Source organism: Centroberyx affinis, unplaced genomic scaffold, assembly GCF_046629955.1.
Source record: "Centroberyx affinis isolate AG114_WGS23_722 - 3 ecotype Tasmania unplaced genomic scaffold, CSIRO-AGI_Caff_v1 ptg009440l_1, whole genome shotgun sequence".
NCBI lineage: Eukaryota > Metazoa > Chordata > Actinopteri > Beryciformes > Berycidae > Centroberyx > Centroberyx affinis.
In genome coordinates, this window is record NW_027284528.1 from 24,412 (window position 1) to 42,500 (window position 18,089).

The 18,089-nt window shown below is 45.7% G+C and overlaps 1 protein-coding gene across 1 annotated transcript in view; it reads right to left on the reverse strand.

The window, feature by feature from the left end:
* Positions 1–4: 4 nt before the first annotated feature.
* The window catches only part of aatka (apoptosis-associated tyrosine kinase a), a 21,450-nt gene continuing 3,365 nt past the window's right edge, over positions 5–18,089 (reverse strand). Inside the window, exons 3-15 of the mRNA XM_071514625.1 lie at positions 14,691–14,832; positions 9,751–9,830; positions 9,123–9,241; positions 8,846–8,933; positions 8,517–8,650; positions 7,692–7,776; positions 7,457–7,578; positions 6,799–6,948; positions 4,378–5,983; positions 2,530–4,272; positions 2,238–2,418; positions 1,921–2,124; positions 5–1,730 (exon numbers count right to left, since the gene is read on the reverse strand). Of these exons, the coding sequence (XP_071370726.1) occupies positions 1,702–1,730; positions 1,921–2,124; positions 2,238–2,418; positions 2,530–4,272; positions 4,378–5,983; positions 6,799–6,948; positions 7,457–7,578; positions 7,692–7,776; positions 8,517–8,650; positions 8,846–8,933; positions 9,123–9,241; positions 9,751–9,830; positions 14,691–14,832 (4,683 nt within the window). The 3' untranslated portion in view covers positions 5–1,701. The remainder of the gene's footprint in view (positions 1,731–1,920; positions 2,125–2,237; positions 2,419–2,529; positions 4,273–4,377; positions 5,984–6,798; positions 6,949–7,456; positions 7,579–7,691; positions 7,777–8,516; positions 8,651–8,845; positions 8,934–9,122; positions 9,242–9,750; positions 9,831–14,690; positions 14,833–18,089) is intronic.

An 18,089-nucleotide genomic window follows, 5' to 3' on the forward strand; every position in this document is an offset into this window, starting at 1 on the left:
ATTTATTTGTTTGGGATAGTACAATAGCCATGAGTGAGGGAGAAATGGGAACACAGCAATGATGTTACTACCGGTGCATGGAACAACCCACCTCACCTTCTCCACAGGTGTCTTCAACTTTAGCCAATGGGCTTTGTCATATCTCTTTGGCAAATTAGAGAGACTATCATCCTCTGTTGTCAGTGGATTGCATCTTTTTAAATGTTCATACAAAAATATTAGCAATGTGTTCTCTTTTTGCAGAACTTAAAAGGCAGGGTGAGAGGAAACAGAATTGGCACTTTAAGCTACAGAAGGATAGAGAAGGGGAGGGAGTCGCCGATACAGCAGTAGTAAATTCAAGTCAAGCTACCTGCTACATGTTGATAACATTCATACAATATGTGAGATGTGTCATAATTTGTACCTCTTTTGTTTTTGATTTTTGTACACCTTAAACCCAGGCATTCAGCACAAGTGTAATAGATTACATTATGTATCATCAGACCATGAACAATAGGTAGACTCAAAGGATACGTAAAGATGTCACTGACATTCACCGTTTACGACTGATATGTTGACATGACACCGCTGAATTGTGTTGAAAGACAATTCTGCGCAAAAACATTAAGAGCTGAAGAGAAAACACACTTTCCTCCCATTTCACACCTCTCCATCCCTTTAGTGTCATTCTATTGCTGATGAAAATGTAGTGTGAGCAAAGCTAATATGCCACTAAATAAAGTGAACCTGTAGCTGACACTGTGGACACAAATGGGGATTCTTGTATGTTCACTTATTTCATTCCAGGATGGGGGAGATGTACAGCAACAGAGCCATCACTTTTACAAACATAGTCCCGGTTTGGCTATACAAAGTGCTTCAGAACACACAGACGTACAAGTCATCACTAACCAGAGTGAGAGGTGGTTCTAATGAGGGAGTGACGAAACCTTGTGGTCTTAGTATTATGTGTCCATCATCATAGCACATTGAACCCTGAATGCTGTTTCTGAAAGAACCCTCCTTGTAGTGTGAGACCCACTGTGAATATCATGTAGCTTTGGCAGGGTCAATGTAAGTTTCAGCATATCATCACCCACGATTGTTTAACAGAGCGGGGGCGTTGTCTGGATACACACTGCAGCATCCTATGCAACTATCATCAAGCTTTTGTTCATTGGCTCCAACAGTGAGAGCTCTAACAGTCTTTAAGAAATGTCCAATCAATGAGTAAGCAGATAGACCAAGGCAGCCAATGAGAAGAGCAGCAATGAAGCCTGTCATTTGACTAACTTTTTTTTTTTTTTCGCAAATGAAATGACCTGTCATGGATATTGATGCTGCATTGAGCAAATAAGTTATAATTGTTGTATACTGTATGTTAAAACTCTAATATAGTGATATCTTCTGTTTCATCACACAATTTGATTTGATTTTGTCCTCACTTTGTGGTTGTCTTAGTCCGATTATGTCATCCCTGCAGCTTTCGCTCTCCTTTTAGGAAATAAAAAAAGAACAAAGTGTGCAAATCATTGAGGGTGTTTCACTACGATATGAGGCACTGTCTCATAAAGGGTCACCAGGGTCAGATGACCCCAACGTCAATAAAAAATAAAACTCTCTAGAACATCTAGATATAATACTGTGGAGAAACTGCTGCTGTTCTGTGTTGAGAAGGACCAAGACTCATCCTCCTCCGGTCAGAGCCGTAGGACGCTCTCACTCCTTCTGTCCATCTTCACTGTTCCCTGTTGGACCACAGAAATTAGTTGTGTCACTATCTTCACAAGGAGAGATTGAATAGAACAACTGTATTGCTCAAAGCACTTAAGAAGTTTCTGAAGACTTGATGTGCAGTGATGGGTAGAAATTGAGTCATATTTTAAGTGCAAAAAAAGCAACATTATATCTGTGTGGAAGGTAGATGTTGCTACAGACCTGTTGCTGAGCCCATGTGGGGGTCGGAGACGTGTGTGATAGAGAATCGTGAGACACTGAAACGATTAAATGCTACGGCTGCAGGTTTGGGAGCCTCGGGACTCTTGGAGGGAGATGTGGAGGAGGGCTGGGGCTCGGGGATAGTGGCAGGTGGGGATGGGCTTGGCATAAATGGGAGGTCGTCTTCCCATTCATAACTTCCACCTGAATGTACACACACAGGGTAACAGTCATAATTACTGGCAGTAATCCAGGATAACACATAAACTAGGATTACTCTTCACAGAGTGAGTTTTCTATGTCCTTGACAATCTCACCCTCTTCTGAGTTGTTCCCATCGATGTCATCAGAAACGCAGTATGTTCCATGGGGTTGAGCTTCAAGTTCAGGGTCAGTTTGTGGCTGGTGGTTAGAGGTTTCCCCCTCTGAGTCATCCTGCCCACTGGACTGTGCTTCTGTGGAGAAGGTGTAGTCAGCCAGCTCCCCTGTCGGGCTCTCCTGGAGGTCACAAACACAATTATTATCCCTGACATATTGTAAAAGCTTCAACATTATCTAACATTTATTAAGTAATTCACATTGTGCAGTTTGACCTATTCACATACTGACCTGGTCAAAAAGGAACACGGTGACATCGTCAAAGAAGGACACAGCTTTTTTCTTTCTCTCCAACTCGTCACAGAAGGACTGGGTGAGCAGGGTGGGCATCTTCAGGAGGCTGCGGAGGTGTCTAGCCCTGCTACAGTCACTCACCACCACCGGCACTGTAGTGAACTCCTCCTCACTCTCTTCACTCTCTTCATCCTGGATATTGTAGGTCCTCAGCTCTTCATCGGACTCGCTGTCATCTGAGTCATCTTCATCCTCCGCCTCCTCCAGCGGAGCCCTAACATCTTCCCCACACAGCTCCAGGAATGACGAGGATGAGGAGAGGTCAACTGGGCCATTAGATTCTTCACATAAGCTGTCCTGTGAGTCACACTCCTCCGCATCTATGTCCTCAAAATCCTCTTCATCTATTCTCACGCCTTCCCTTCTGTCCTCTGTCTCCTCCTTCACGTGATTGAACTCAGGCAGCTCCTCCTCTTCTGTGGATCCTTCGCCATTCTCATTGTCTTTGGAGCCGTCCTCTCTGTAGTCCATTATGGTGGAGTCAGAACCCAAAGATTGGACAGGGGAATAATCTTCTGATCCCCTGTTCCCCTGTGCATGGTTTGCTGAGGCCTCCTGGACTGTGGAGGAGGGCTCAGAGACAATGGAGGAGCTAAGCTCTGAGGAAGGATCCTCTCCCGAGTGCTCTGTCTCCAACCCCAGATCATCATCTGCAGGGGCAGACTCCTTGGTCAGGCAGCCCCCCATCTCTGGAGGAAATGGCGACAGCATGGAGAGCCCAGGGGTGGGAGAGGAATAAGGTGAGTTAGGGTCAGCCTCTGAGACGTCCACCACAACACCGCTTTTGACCTGCCTCAGATTTGTCAGATGTTCATCATTGTTGATCTGGCATTTGATAAGATCATCATCTACGGCAGAACTCAGTTTCCCAGCATGCAAGTCATGGTCACCTGGACCAGCAAAGAAGTTACTGCCTTCCTCTTGAGGGCTCTTCTCATTCTCAGCATCATAGTCAGAGAAGTAGGCCGAGTCCCTGTACGGGTTCTTGTCAGTCAGGCCCTTCAGCTGTAGCTCTGTGCTGCTAGGGGAGGTGCAGACCCCCTGGTCCAGATCCACCTGAAGAACCAGTTCAGGTTCCTCACTCAGCCCAGGACTCCCCTCACCACCCCGGGCATCTCCAAGCTCTTTGAAGATAAACTCTGGAGATTCGTTGTTCTCTGTGTCATAGCCACTGTCCAGGGATTTGGGCAGGATGGTGATGTTGAAGGCATCAGGGCTGAAGGCCTGGTCACAAGGGCTGGCCACTGAGGAGGACAGGTTAAGGGTGTCCACAGAGTCAGGGGTTCCCACAGGATTCTTCAAGGGGCTTAGCTCTTCCTCCTCTGCCTCAGCATAGTCCAGGTTGAAGTCAGCGAAGATCCCTGATGTAATATCTGTGATGTCATCGTCATCATCCTCACTGCAGTCGCCAAGCTCAACCAGGCTGATGCTGGAGTCTCTGACCCCAACTCCGCTGTCTAACCCTCTGCTAGTCTCTGACATCTCTGAATGGGTCAGCCTCTTATCTCCCAGAGCAGCAGAGATTCCTGTTGAAACCTTCATGTCTTGCATAAGTGAGGGCACATCCCAAATATTAGCTCTCTGCTTGTCTGACAAGGCTCCTGTTTGACCTGTGTGAGGCTCCATGTAAGAGGATGGGGATTTGATATAGTTTGCTTCAGGTATCATCTTAGGCTCAGAGTACAATCTCTCTCCAGTAAGCGAGGATTGCTTTTTACAGTTTCCCTCCATTGTATGACTCTCCTTGTCCCTGGCATTCAAGTTTGAGCTAGGGAGAGAATCAATACTTCTTAGATTATCTGCATTTGAGTTCTTTTCCACTTGAGTGACAGGCTCCCCTCTTTCGTTGTGACATAAGTGAATGTATGAGCCTAATTCAATGGGTTTGCTAGAAGAGTTACAGCCACTGTCTCTCCCTGTAGCTTCCAAGTAGCCAAAAGGCCTAGAGCTGTGGAAGGTGCTGGTGGTGGCCTTAGTTGCAGGCCATAATTCTGTCGTGTTAGAGGAGTGCATGGTGTATTGAAGGTCCAGGTAGCTGTCCTGCCCACTGCCTGTCTGCCTGCTGTCAAAGCTCAGGCTGTTATTGTTAGCTGAATGGTTGGAGGTCCAGTTAGTGGCTTCTCCCTCAGAGAAAAGGTCCCCATCATCCTCAGTGTCCCCACCCCTCCTCCGGCCCACCAGCAGGCCGTCCCCTGTCTCTACATCAATGCTAATGTGGTTAACAATAGGTAGGGTCTTTCTGAGGGGACCCATCATATCATAGTAGCTTTCATTAACCGTGCTCCTAGGTGTGCTAGCTTCTAGGTAGGGATCACAGAACCCTAAGCTGGGGCTGCTGATTGCTTGTGACAAAGCCCGTGGGTTATCTAACCTCCCCATTGGATGGAGAAGGTTCTGTCGGGACTCTGGTGGTGTATCCTCTTCGGACAGGCAGGATTGGCGGCCCATCTTGTTTGTGGGTGGCTGTTCACAGTAGATGTTGTCTTTATGACTGGATGAGAAGCAGGTCTGGGAGTGGCCTAGTTTTACAGGGCTGGTGCTTGAGACCTGTCTCAGCAGCGGCTCCATGGTTAAGGAGACAGTGGGACTTGCATCTGAGTCGTAGGCAGTAGATTTGGTGTTATCAGCAGCTGACCAGTAAGCACTGGGCTGTACCACAGATGAACCAGTACGACTCTCAGAGGACAACCTACTGTTGCTGGCCTCCAGTCCAGGGCTGTAGTCCACCACACTGTCATCCAGGTTGATGTTACACTCCACTGGTTCCTCTATGCGAATGTAGTACTCGCTGCTGACCGAGGGGCTGTGGGCACTCAACACTGGGACCACACCCGGGTGATCAGGCTCGTAGTAGGATGGGGAGATGCCCGAGGCCAGGCTGTCAGTCTTGCAGCCCCCTGAGGTGCCTCCTTTAATGGGGTAGTAGATATCCTGGTAGTGTGGATTGCCCTGGCCCAATGGCCCACTGGTGGAGGAGGAGCAGTAGGGCTGCTCAGCTCGGGCCTGTTCCCACTTGTACTCAAAGTTGAGGCCATGGCTGGTCTCTGTGACAGTCAGTAGGTCGTCCCCTGTGTCAGAGTGGAAGCTGTCAGAGAAGTGCTCCAGGAGGGGGAAGGAGGAGGAGGCGGAGGAGGCCAGCTCCGCTGCCTGAGACTGGGTTGCACCTGGGACTATGGCTGGGGCAGGTGTGGGGGTCAAGGCTAGGGCTGTGGATGTGGCTGTGTGGGAGGTGCTGCCAAGCAGGTTGGGTCTCAAGGCATTCCAGCGCTGTTCAAAGTCCTCCTCAGCCTCACTGGAGCCTTTGGCGCACAAGTAGGTCACTAGGAGGTGCACTTCCTCAGTACTGGGTCTCAGCTCTGGCTGCAGCCAGCAGAATTGCATCACCTCATACCTGGACAGAAATTGGAGAGAGAGAAGAAACGAGGAGAGGCAAAGGAGACAAAAGAGACAAAGTTAAAATAGTGTTACTCTACTCAAGTTTGCATGAGGAATTCATAATGAGTCCCATAGCACAATATCTGTTTTTCAATTAAAGGAGGGAGGAGGAGATAGATATTAAGCAATTGATCCTAGACTGGCAACAAAGCGATATAAAGGAGGAATTTTAAGTCAGCAGTTTCTAGCAGCACCTAGTACCTGGTCATGCCACTAATGACATATAGACTATATGAAGGAGGTACAATGCAGATGCTGACTTGGCATTGGTTTACGTGGCATATGTTTACGTGCCTCTCTCTGTGTATGTGTGTGTGTGTGTGTGTGTGTGTGTGTGTGTGTCTCCTGCTAAGCATATTTGATTTAATGAGGAATAATATTGGGAATAAAAGAAAAAAAACAACAATATTTGGCTGACTTCCCAGATAAAGATGAATGAGGTGTCTTGAATATGGACGATGCCAAAGGGATCATAAAGAATAGGGAGATTATTGATCATCTGCTCTTGCCAGCAAAGATAAATATTGCTACAGTGGAGTGGTGCACCAACATAAAAATGTATTTATTTTGAAACTAGGACAGACTGGACTGACTAGTTAGCGTGCTGGCATAAAAGACATTGATTGGTCAGTGAGAGGATAGGGTTTAGTAATCATTAGTAATGTCTAAATGTATCTTATATGGCGTGAGCACACATAACATTGTGTGTGTTTAAGCTTGTGCATGTGTTTGTACGTTATATGAGTGTGTGGGCATGCAAGTATATCTCACCAGCGCTCAGCCAGGGGGACTTTGAGTTGGGGTTTGGGCAGTTTGAGCTGCTGTTCCTTCACTGCGTAGGTCAGCACCTGTCTGTCAGAGTAATGTCTGTAAGGCTGGTTCCCCAGCTCAAACAGCTCCCACACAGTCACCCCTAGTGACCTGCAATAGGCAAAGAACACATTAAACTTGTTCACAGCTCATATAGTTCTTATTCTGGAGAAGCTGTTCATTTTGTAAGTATCTCTATCTCCTGATCACGCATATCCCTGTATACATGGATAAAACTGAATATTCCAATGAAACTTAAACAGATAGACAGAAACATAATGATGTTTACATGCCCCTGTATCAGAGCTAATCCTGGCATTTCTATTTATTTCTAATTATTGGGATTTGAGTTCATCCTGATTATTATAAATGTGACATGGAGTTTTACATGTACCAACCCTTAAACAAAAAATAGATTACAGTACTAATCTGCATGCAAATGAACTCGATGTAAGAGGGATTGATTCCAATTATCATATCCACAAAGGGAAAAAGATGAGAAGCTAAACTCTTCTTTGCAGGCTTATATACAGTAGAGTTGTCTGATAGGACAACTTCATCAATTGAATCTGGTTGTCTCTGGGTCAGTTTCTAGCAGGCGGACAGGAAAGTATCTCACCATACGTTGCTGGTCTTGGTTTGGTCAACTACCAGCAGGTTTCCATGGACGTCATCTATGAGCTCCGGGGCGATCCAGCGCAAGGGCACCCAAATCTGGTCTGGTGTCACAAAGTAGTCATCCTACAGAACAGAAAAGCCAAGAAGAACATATTTAATATGAGTGCCGGTAGAGAGTGATATGGTAAAAACAAATGTCTCTATAAAAATAGTGAGATAATCAAAGAGGGTTTGACCTTGTATCGGCTGTGGGAAAGGCCGTAGTCTCCTATCTTAACGCTCATTTCTGAAGTTAGCAGGCAGTTCCGCAAGGCCAGGTCACTGTCAGAGCAAGGGAAACAGTTTCACCACAGACCCTGAGATGAAATCAGCTTTTCCACTATAAAACCATTGTGTTGCAATAAACCTATCCTCATTTCATGTGCTATTAAGTGTGTTTTAAAGTGTGAAGGTATTATGGGTGACACTTCACATATGTACACTATGTATTTTGCATTGTTACACCCTTGTCAATACATTATGTATTGCGGACATTTTTATTTAGTGCTAACTGGGTATTATTGTGTGCTTACAATAATTTTACCTAGGTTAATGCACGTTACACATTTGTCAAAGATACTCAACAGCAACAAATAAGCCATAGTATGAAAGGTGTACACACATTATCGTGTAAGTGGATAGTTTGTTTTTTTTTTACTGCTCTGTAAGGAATATATTGTTTCTTCTGCCCCAGACCACACGAAGACAGAGACATTACTAAGCTTTATTGTTTGATCTCACCTCCACCACCCACAGGGGACTCATCAGACTGGCAGCCACTGATTGGTTGCTATAGCAATGGCAGCCACCACGAGGGCGAGAAAGAGAGAGAGGGGCTCACCCCCGGCAACAAAATCACTGATGCTGGAGTCCGTGACAACTACTCAGGCAGCACCAGGATGTTGTTGCAGGGAGAGACCAGCAGGGGGCACACAGACCATTTGGGTGGATTCTTCCTTTTAAGGGAATTAATAGTCAGGTTGCTGAAGGTAAATAGAGCTGGACTCACTGACGTGCTGTACCTGTGTATGAAGTTGTATTTGTGGAGGTGCAGCAGCCCCGAGGCAATCTCACACGCCATTCGCTGGAGGATCAGTGGGTCAGGAGTCTCGGAGTCAGCCGCCCGACAGCTGCGGAGGTAACTCTTCAGATCACCCTGGGGGAAACGGAGACCATGAGCCACTCTGACCATTTACCAGTAATGCAAACAACACTCTACCAATACGGGAAGTAATGAGGTATGTTTAAAGAACTCTAAAAACAGGATTCGATCATTATATCATTAAGCCTTCTACTTAACCTTGACCCAGAATACTAAATACCCAGCATAATACTATATCAAGTGTCTCACCAGAGGGCAAAACTCCATGACCAGCAGATAAGGAGTGACCTCTGAGCACTGCGCCAGGCACTGCAGGAGGGCAGGGTGCTGGAGAGTTCTGGCAGAGGGAGTAGAATATGAATATGTATGAATACCATGCGTACAATAAAGATAGATATACACATGCTCATTGTAATGAAAATTCATTCATTTATTCATTCATTCACATGCGCTATTGCTAGATGGTGCTATTCATGGCCTGAGGGCTCAACAGTGTGATCCTTGGTGAGTGAGCTTGTGTACTGACCGGTACGGCTGGATCTCCTCCAGGAACTGCATCTGGTCCTGGACGCTGGCGCTGGCCTTCAGCTCCTTTACCACCACCTGGGTGGTGCTGAGGCCGGCATTCACCTCGCCCAGCAGAACCTGAGAAACAGACGTATTCACATGCATACATGAAGAGAGAGTACAACTAAACTATTGTACAAAGGCATATGCGAGTATGTAGAACGGTATTTATTTCACACAGCACATCGTCAAACATACAGCTGCATGCAGGTGTACATTCACACACCAACACACATTAACACATAGTACAGACAACGAGAGGGGGTGAGAAAAGGTTGAAACTAACATGCGATGAGGACTTATCCATGCACTGTTATCCCAGCATGCAAATTGTAAGGAATTCACTGTGACTGTGAATTTTAACACTTCTCCCATGGAACACCCCGACACTAGTGCCAAAGATTAGCCTCGCTAAAATGAGATCATCATCAAATTGCCCTCACATTCCATACAAGGCACATTAGAGTAGTACAGTAAGTGCACATGCATTTTAAAGGAGGCGATGATGAGTACAAAGACACTGTGTCATAAGAACCAACTGCTCTGTGTGTCTGTGTGTTTAGAGCAAAATGCAAAGGATATTTCACCTTGCCAAACCAGCCATGTCCAATCTCCTTTAGATAGAGTAGATTATGGCGGCCCAGGTCCGACGATTTCAGCAGCTGGACTGGAAAACAGTGAGAGAGACATAACATAACCTTTACTGTTGGAAAAAAAAAATGATGTGGAGGAAAGAAAGAGGGGAGATTTCTAAAAGAAATGTGGGCTGCCGACAAAACTCAATAATGCAAAGAAAGATGAATCGAAAGGCAGGAATTTTTGCAAACAGAAAAGAAATGGAGTGCTACAGGACAGAGAAATGTCAAAGAGAGAGATGAGGACAGAGAAAAGAGAAACCTTCCCCAGCAGAACAATAAATTTACATTTTCCCAAAGAATGAAAATGTTAAGTAGAGCTGAGAAAACATTCATTAACCTCCAGAGTCATATAAACTAGAGGGGAGATCTTTTGAAGGCAAATTACTGTACACTTCCCTTACTAGAACTTCCCTTACTTCCCAACTAGATTAAAAAAATACTAACAAGCTTACAGTCTCCTCACACAAATTCATGTAATCTACTGCAGCGCTAATGTACAAAATAATACAAAAGTCATTGTGCACAAAATCAAATACCTCCATGGATCCTCATATTTCAGGAATGGTGATGATGATGATGATGATGATGATGATGGTGAGTGGAATAATGATGATGAAGACGGAGCGGTGGAGCGGCCAGCCACTCGGAGCACCGTGAGAGGGACTGGGTCCCAGGGACGAAGTGCTGGTTCAGAGTGTGAGAACCAAGAGCCCGTGGCCCCGGCCCCAGCCCCAGGCGCCTTAGCCTCATTGTGTGTATGTGAGAAAGAGCCCACGGTTGCAGTGTGTGTGTGTGTGAGAGCGCCTCGGCAGGATTTAACCCTCCGAGCCCTCGCACAGCTGAACAAGCTCGCCACGCTGCCTCTCCCCGTCTGGACCCAGCACATCCTCCAACTGGGACACACACAAACACACACACACACACACACTGTCCTCGTCTAGAGCCCTCCAGCTGTCGCGCACACACAGGAATCCTTGGTTCCTATACAGACCGAATCTAAACCGACAGTAAACAGAGTGAGAGAGGACTTGTTACAGCTTCGAGTCAGTAGGCTGATCCGACTATGGTTGGATGCTGGAGGTTTTCTGCCCTGGCTCCCGAGGTTTTCTCGTCACGTATCATGCCCGATGTGTCCGTCACGCATGTCGGTAGTGTGCCGTCTGACGCGCCAGCTCCGTGTGCTGCTTCAAGACACCCAGCCGTGACATAAGGGCCGCATAATGCCTCCCTGTCACCCCGGACAGCAGCATTCCTCAGCCAAATGGGACACAAACACTGCTCTGTCAGACGCAGAAAAGACCTCTGTCATACACACTCACCACCCCTATATCCCCGAGCCTCCCCTCCCCACTCTTAGGTCCTGGTGCATGCCACCACCCTTCCCCTATCTCTCCCTCATTCTGTCACAGAACCCTCACTGTATTCTGCCCATAATGCCAGTCCTCCGCTGGTGCGTTCCTTGGACGTTTCAGTCCGGCCTTATGCTCACCCACCGCCCAGGCTGGCTAAATCAGGGCCATTGTTTGGCTCACTCACTCACTCACTCACTCACACACACACACACACACTCTGTGTCTCCTGGTACCCAGCGCACCAAATACACATACGCAGACACACACACACTCACACACAAACACACACACACACACACACAAACACACACAAAGCCCATTCTCCACTGGAACGCTGGGCAGAGGTTGTCACGGTGATAACAAACCCACACTTCTCCACCCCAAACCCCAAGAGCCTCCTCCACCTCTTCCTGGCAGAGATAGAAAGGGAGAGGGAGATAGATAGATAGAGAGGGAGAGAGAGTGACAGAGAGGGAGGGAGAGAGAGAGAGGAGAGAAAGCGATTAAGAAGTGGTATTATTCCCAACATGGAATGTGTGAGTGTGCATTCCCGTCCTACTCATGGCATTCCCAGAGAAGATAGTAGGGACCGGGGGGATCATAGCGGCGGTGGGCACACGGCGGAATGATACACACACTCGTAAGGCCTCTGCAGTGGGTGTGAAAGCTTAGCGTGACCTTTTGAATAAAAGATTTTGAGTAACAAGTGAGAAACATGTTTGAGATTGTCAGACCAACGGGAAACTGTATGCGTGTGTCTGTGTGTGTGTGTGTGTGTGTGTGTTCATACTACACATGCAATAGTTGCTCGGGTCATACAGTATACACCCATTCATGGTATGCATTCATGTAATGATCTGAGCTGGACAGTTGGTGTCTTTGTACCACATACAATTACTATGCTCATTTTCAGCATGCATACGTGTGTTAGTGTGTGGGTGGAGAATTTATGACATGTGCGTGATGTTAAAATGTATGGAGGAGCTTCCAGTGATTATGTCTGACTAATAACAAATGAGCCTATCCTCCTGTCATTAAGTCTAATAGACATGCTTGACTTCTAGAGCCTATTGACGCCATACTTATGACATATGACATCATTATTGCAATTTTCTATCCACTTGACCTTTTCATGTCTCTCTGTGCATTTGTCATTTAGTCAGATATTACGCAGAGCAATAGAAAGAGCTGTTCAATTTCCAATATCCAAGTGTACAAAATAGCAGTATAGGTAGATATAATAGTTGGGATTACACAATTTTCATTGACTTTACAGAAGAAAGGAGACAAACACTAGTACAAAGTAGGAGATGTGGAAGAAAAGAAAGAAACAAGCACTCAGAAAGACTATGAAAGAAGACATTCTCCCTCCTTCTCCCCATCTCCCTCTCTCTCCCTCTCTCTCCATCTCGCGTCCTTTCCCCATTTCTCCACTCCTCGCCCTGCAACACCTGGGCCAATCAGACGGCGGTAGCTATGGAGGACAGAAGGGAGGCTAGCGATTGGCTGCGAGCCTGAGGCTGCCTTGTCCAATCAGCGCTGGTGCTCACATCCTGGGATGCTGAGCCCCGACTCACCTCCCCTCTGGCTGAGCACAGCGCAGCGCAGACAGCCAGTGAGTCATGCAGGGGGAGGCAGTGTGAGCGCTCAGAATCTGACTCACACTGAGATGCACGCACACACACACACATGCACACACTTTAACAGGCTGGGTTTGAGGCTGGGTTTGAGGCTGCACGACCCTCCCGGAGATACAAACAGCCTGTGGAGTTACCGGGAGGGATCATAGATATAGTATATACAAACAGGACACATCAACGTAAAGTGGAAGAGCGTTGAAGTTCGAATATTGTATTATGTAAGCCTAGTTATGAATCAGGCGGTGTCAACTGGAATAGTAATAGACATATTGGATGCATATCTGCGTAATGCAATATAGTCTTATGCACTCACGAACAGACAAGGAGCCACAGAAACAACATATGTTAGGACAAATTCCTTCCTCTCCAGTGGGCCACAGCTTTCACATACAATACACACTGCAGCGCTGCAGTAGGTCGACGTCTAAATGCATTACTCAATAGACAGATGTCTGTCCCTTGTTGAGAGGGCAAGTAAGAAAAGACATACTATATAGTACAAGAGAGAACAAAAGACATGCAGAGACTGTGTCCCTCCCTGCTAAGCTTGACAAATTTACTCAGTTCTTATCTCACCCAAATCAATAGCGCCCAGTAAGAGGTGCTGTACCCCCTTGTGGTATCTTTTAATAGTGCTTGTTAGTGTGGTTAATTCTGAAAAAGATTAACCCTGCCTAAAGAGCTGGGAATTAACGCTGACAAATGTGATACACAAAACTGTTAAAGGGTAATTCCGGTGATTTTCAACCTGTTCCTTATTTTCCTAGATTCTGCCATCATGATGATTGACTGTGTATCATCACTTACTTCACTGTAGAGCGTTCATACCCCCAGATCGGTGGGAGTGCTGCTGTCCAATACACAAAGCGGTAATCTCCTACAATTGAATCTAAAAAGTGATTAAACCCTCACACTGCAATGGGACCTGCCTACTTCCAATATCCAATTATCCATTACCTGAAACTTGCGTATATTTCAGTGTTAGAAATGTTATTTTAACTAGCATGAGCTCATTGGCAAGTAGACCAGTGGTAATTACAAGTTTGATATGTGGGAATATTTGGTAGGCTGTGATATCTCACATGCGACAACACAATTTGTGTAAGTGTGTCAACACAAGCAGTAAACTTAATAGGGAATCCACCTATGTGGATGGTCCAAAGTAGGAACAATCACAATTAGCCTAGTTATATTCACGCTAATACAATCAACCACACTCACAAAAAGTGAGAAATATCTGCTATAGTTTGTTGATGGTTGATTTTAAATTCATAAAAAAAAAATATTTTGGATGTGGGCATTCCAGTGAGTAAAACACGTAAAGAATGCTTTGTAACTGAAGTCCCGTTCTTCTGATTTTTCTGACATGACTTGAACGCAGCCAGCAAAGTAAACAAGGAAGTGTGACAGCAACAGTGAAAAAAGATATCAAATGGACTATTATCTGTTATTATCTGTTATTAACTGAAGTGTCATGTGATAATTGTTCAATCGCAGCTGTTGGAGATTACCGCTTTGGCCCTGTGTTTGTGTATTGGAGAGCAGCGCTCCCGGCAACCTGGAGATAAGAAAGCTCTACAGTGAAGTAAGTGATGACATTTTCAACACAATCAATCGTCATGACGGCAAAACCTAGGAAAATAAGGCTCAGGTTGAAAATGACCAGAATTAACCTTTAACTTTAAAGTGGAGAGGAGGGGAGAACAAAGATGAAGAAAGGACAGCGAGGAGAAGAGAAGAGAAGAGAAGAGAAGGAAAGGAAAGGAAAGGAAAGGAAAGGAAAGGAAAAGAAAAGAAAGGAAAGACAACCAAAGAAGTGGACACAAATCAAGTAAAGTGAAAAGCAGGTGAAAATGACTGAGAGGAGATGTGCTGATGTTGCTGTGTAGTTTCTTACTGGATCGGCCAGGCTGCTTGGAGACCGGCAGGGAGACCTCGGTGAGGGGGAGGATGTAGACCTCTGGGCCGTTCTGGGAGGAGGGCGAGGCCAAGGCGGAGAGATCTGCCTGGTACTCCTCTCCCTCAGTGTTTTCAAACTCCTGGTGCATGGGGCAAAGACACACACTGGGATTAGTCATCCGCTCCCAGTCGTCCCACTGCTGGGATAGTGGGAGACAATGGTTCAACTGTGAAGGCATTCTAGTGCGCTGGAGCACGCCCACATACCCACATACATAGTCATGTACATTCTGGGGTGTGGTGTGTTGCAAAGATGCTTGTCAGACACTGTGTAGGAGCTGCACTCATGAATACATACTATGCTCTCTCTCTCTCTCTGTTTCTCTCTCTCTCTCTCTCTCTCTCTCTCACACACACACACATAAACACACAAATATACACACCAAGGTTATTAGCGTCAAATACAACTAAAACTAACATAAAAACTAGGTGTTAAAAAACGTTGTTGTAAACTGAAATAAAATACAAATAAAAACGAGTCGGTGAATTAAACTAAAACTGAAACTAAAATAGAAATATATATGTGAAAACAATTTGCTGCTGAGTGCTAACTAGGCCACAAGTCGGCGCTGTATTGTAAACTGACTTGTTCGGTCCCCATGAGCACCTCCTGCTCTTGGAGGATGTGCTAGCATTGCCAACGCAAACATCGTTTGCACAACTCATGTCAAAAATACTTAGAAAACATTTTGAAACAGATTGATGTTGAGTCTGCTAGTGCATTTAATTTATGCACCATTAAGTGGGCCCAACCTTAAGTTAGTTGAGGTTGTATTGAAAAATTTCTGTAAATACATTTTAAACAGAGGATTTATCGTTTGTATTACCCAGTATGGTTGTAAACGTATGCAAAATGCCTATGAGTATACTTATATCACACCTACCAAAAATACTACATTTTGAACTGAAACTAAAAACTAAACAAAAATTACCAAAGCCATACTGAAAACTAACTAGAACTAAACAGAAACACACACACACACACACACACGCACACACACACACACACGGATGATCATATTACACTGTTTCTCAGAGACAAGCCAACCATAGCCTAGTGAGCTTTAGAAACAGAGACAGAATGGAAATACATGGAAACAAGAGGAGAAAGCTGCCATCAGAAGCTCAGCTCTGCACTCCTCAGCAGGCACGCTCATTACCCAACCCAATTATGTGAATATATTAGAGGAGGGAGGATGAAATAACAGCTCTGTATATATGTATATACAGTATATAAAGAGTAAAAGCGCCTAAAGGTGGGTGTCCCGGTTGCTCAGTTGGCTAAGGCGCATACCATGCAACCTCCTGGACGTCCTGGATTCGAATCCGGTCCATCTCTCTCTCCCGGTCTTTCCTGTCACCCTCCACTGTGCACTATCAAATAAAGGCAAAAATACCCAAAAAAGATCATCTTTACAAAAATGTATATATACTAAAAAGTGAACTGGTGGACTGCCCACTCCACTTAAAAGAAAAGAGCAAGAGAGCAGGAAAGAGAGAACTATCATCAGCTATGCAGAACACACTGATCTCTTCACTGCAGACGCACCCCCCCCCCTTCCAAACCCCCCACACCCCCACACCCCCCGACTGAGATGGATGCGGATGAGAGAGGGAACGGAAAACAGTGACCCTCTCTCCTTCCATTCTGGAGATCCCAAATCCCACAGCTCCATCTGTCTGTGTTCCCCCTGCTCCCCCTCTTTTCTGCTCCCCACCCTTCTGTTCCTGCTCCTCAGTCTACTGCAGTGTCCTTGCTCTCCGGTTGTTCAGCATGTCCCTATAGCTCTCTCTCTCTCTCTCTCTCTCCGGGGCTCATATGCATCGAGCTTTAGAGAATAAGTGCGCCGATCTTGAACCACAAGTTAGGTCATATGGATGTATAAACTTCACTGTGACTTATAGGAAGAGGCAGACAGATTTGAAATTAGCACTGCAACTCTAAGATATTTTGCACATACAGGTATGGAAGAAAGACCTAACATGGCCCTTATGAGGCCTCTTCTCCTCCTTCTCTACTCCTCCTCCTCTTCCTCCTCCTCCTGCTCTTCTTGCTTTTCCTCCTCTTGTTTCTCCTCCTCCTCTGTTCTTCCTCCTCATGCTCCTCCTCCCTCTCTTTCTCCACGTGGATGCACACAGTACTCTATGTGCCAAACAGAAAAAAACAAAAACTGAGCTATAGTATAACCATTAGTGCTTTGGCCACATGGCTGAACTTGCACACACTTTTGCATGTAAAAGCTACGCATGCTCACTCTTCTGACTTTCTGGCTAGATGAGACACAGGCAGTCGCAGAAGGGAAGATATACAGCCAATGGAAACAGTAAATTAAACAGTAAACTAAACAAATTGCATAATCTGCAGCATGAGGCAGATCACAAGATACATTAGTCGACTATTCTCAGGGTGAGATTTGTGTGAGAAAACAATTCCATGAGCTGACACCTCAAGATTGCTCCATGATAATGATATGTTTTTAATTACATTATTCTTATATGTTTGTAATTTATATTATGCTTTGTTCCATTATTTCTTTGTCTGGCTGGAAACAGTGTGACTTTTGTTCAGCAGCTGGTCCCAGCACCGACCCTCACTGAACTGCTGCAATGTGTAGGTCTTTATTGAGGTCCGATTCTACCAGAGTAGAATATCTCATGGAAAATCATGGACTGCAGAATCTACAGTTCAATTCCCTCCCGTTCTCTCCACTGAATAAAGCAGATCCTAAAGGCCGGTCCTCCCTCTTCTAAAGCCAGAGTCCCTCTTGGTGCCTGAGAAGTGTGTCCCGCCCCGAGAAGCAACAGCCCACAATGATGCCGGTCAATCTTGTTAGCGGCTGCTGTGACAGTGGTAATGTTGGGGAATTGGGCTGGCAATAGCACTCTGTTCACAAGCACTGGGCCATCCATCCATTCCCTGACTAATGAACTGCTACCCATAACAAGCCTATCTCCCCACACAGCAACCACAGAGGAAAAGAAAGCAGAAAAAGTGAAGAGGAGACAGAAGGAGAGGAGAAAGGAGGAGAGCAAAATGGAGGGTTGAAGACTGGATTCATATGAAATGTTTTTTTTGTTTTTTTTTCACTGCAACAGAAAGCTTCAATGGCTCAGTGTGGGATAGTGTGTAGATACATGTGTCCTAAAACATAGTGTGTGTATGTGCGCGTGTGCAACATGCATAGGAATGTGTGTGTGTGTGTGTCTGTGTGTGTGTATTTCTCATTCAGGGAGAACCATCTGCCACTCTCCCCAGAGCGAAGTGTGAAAGCGAGCACCTGGCTGTGAGTCAGCGTTCCATAGCTCCCCAGAGAGCCTTCAGTTTAGAAAGCACTTA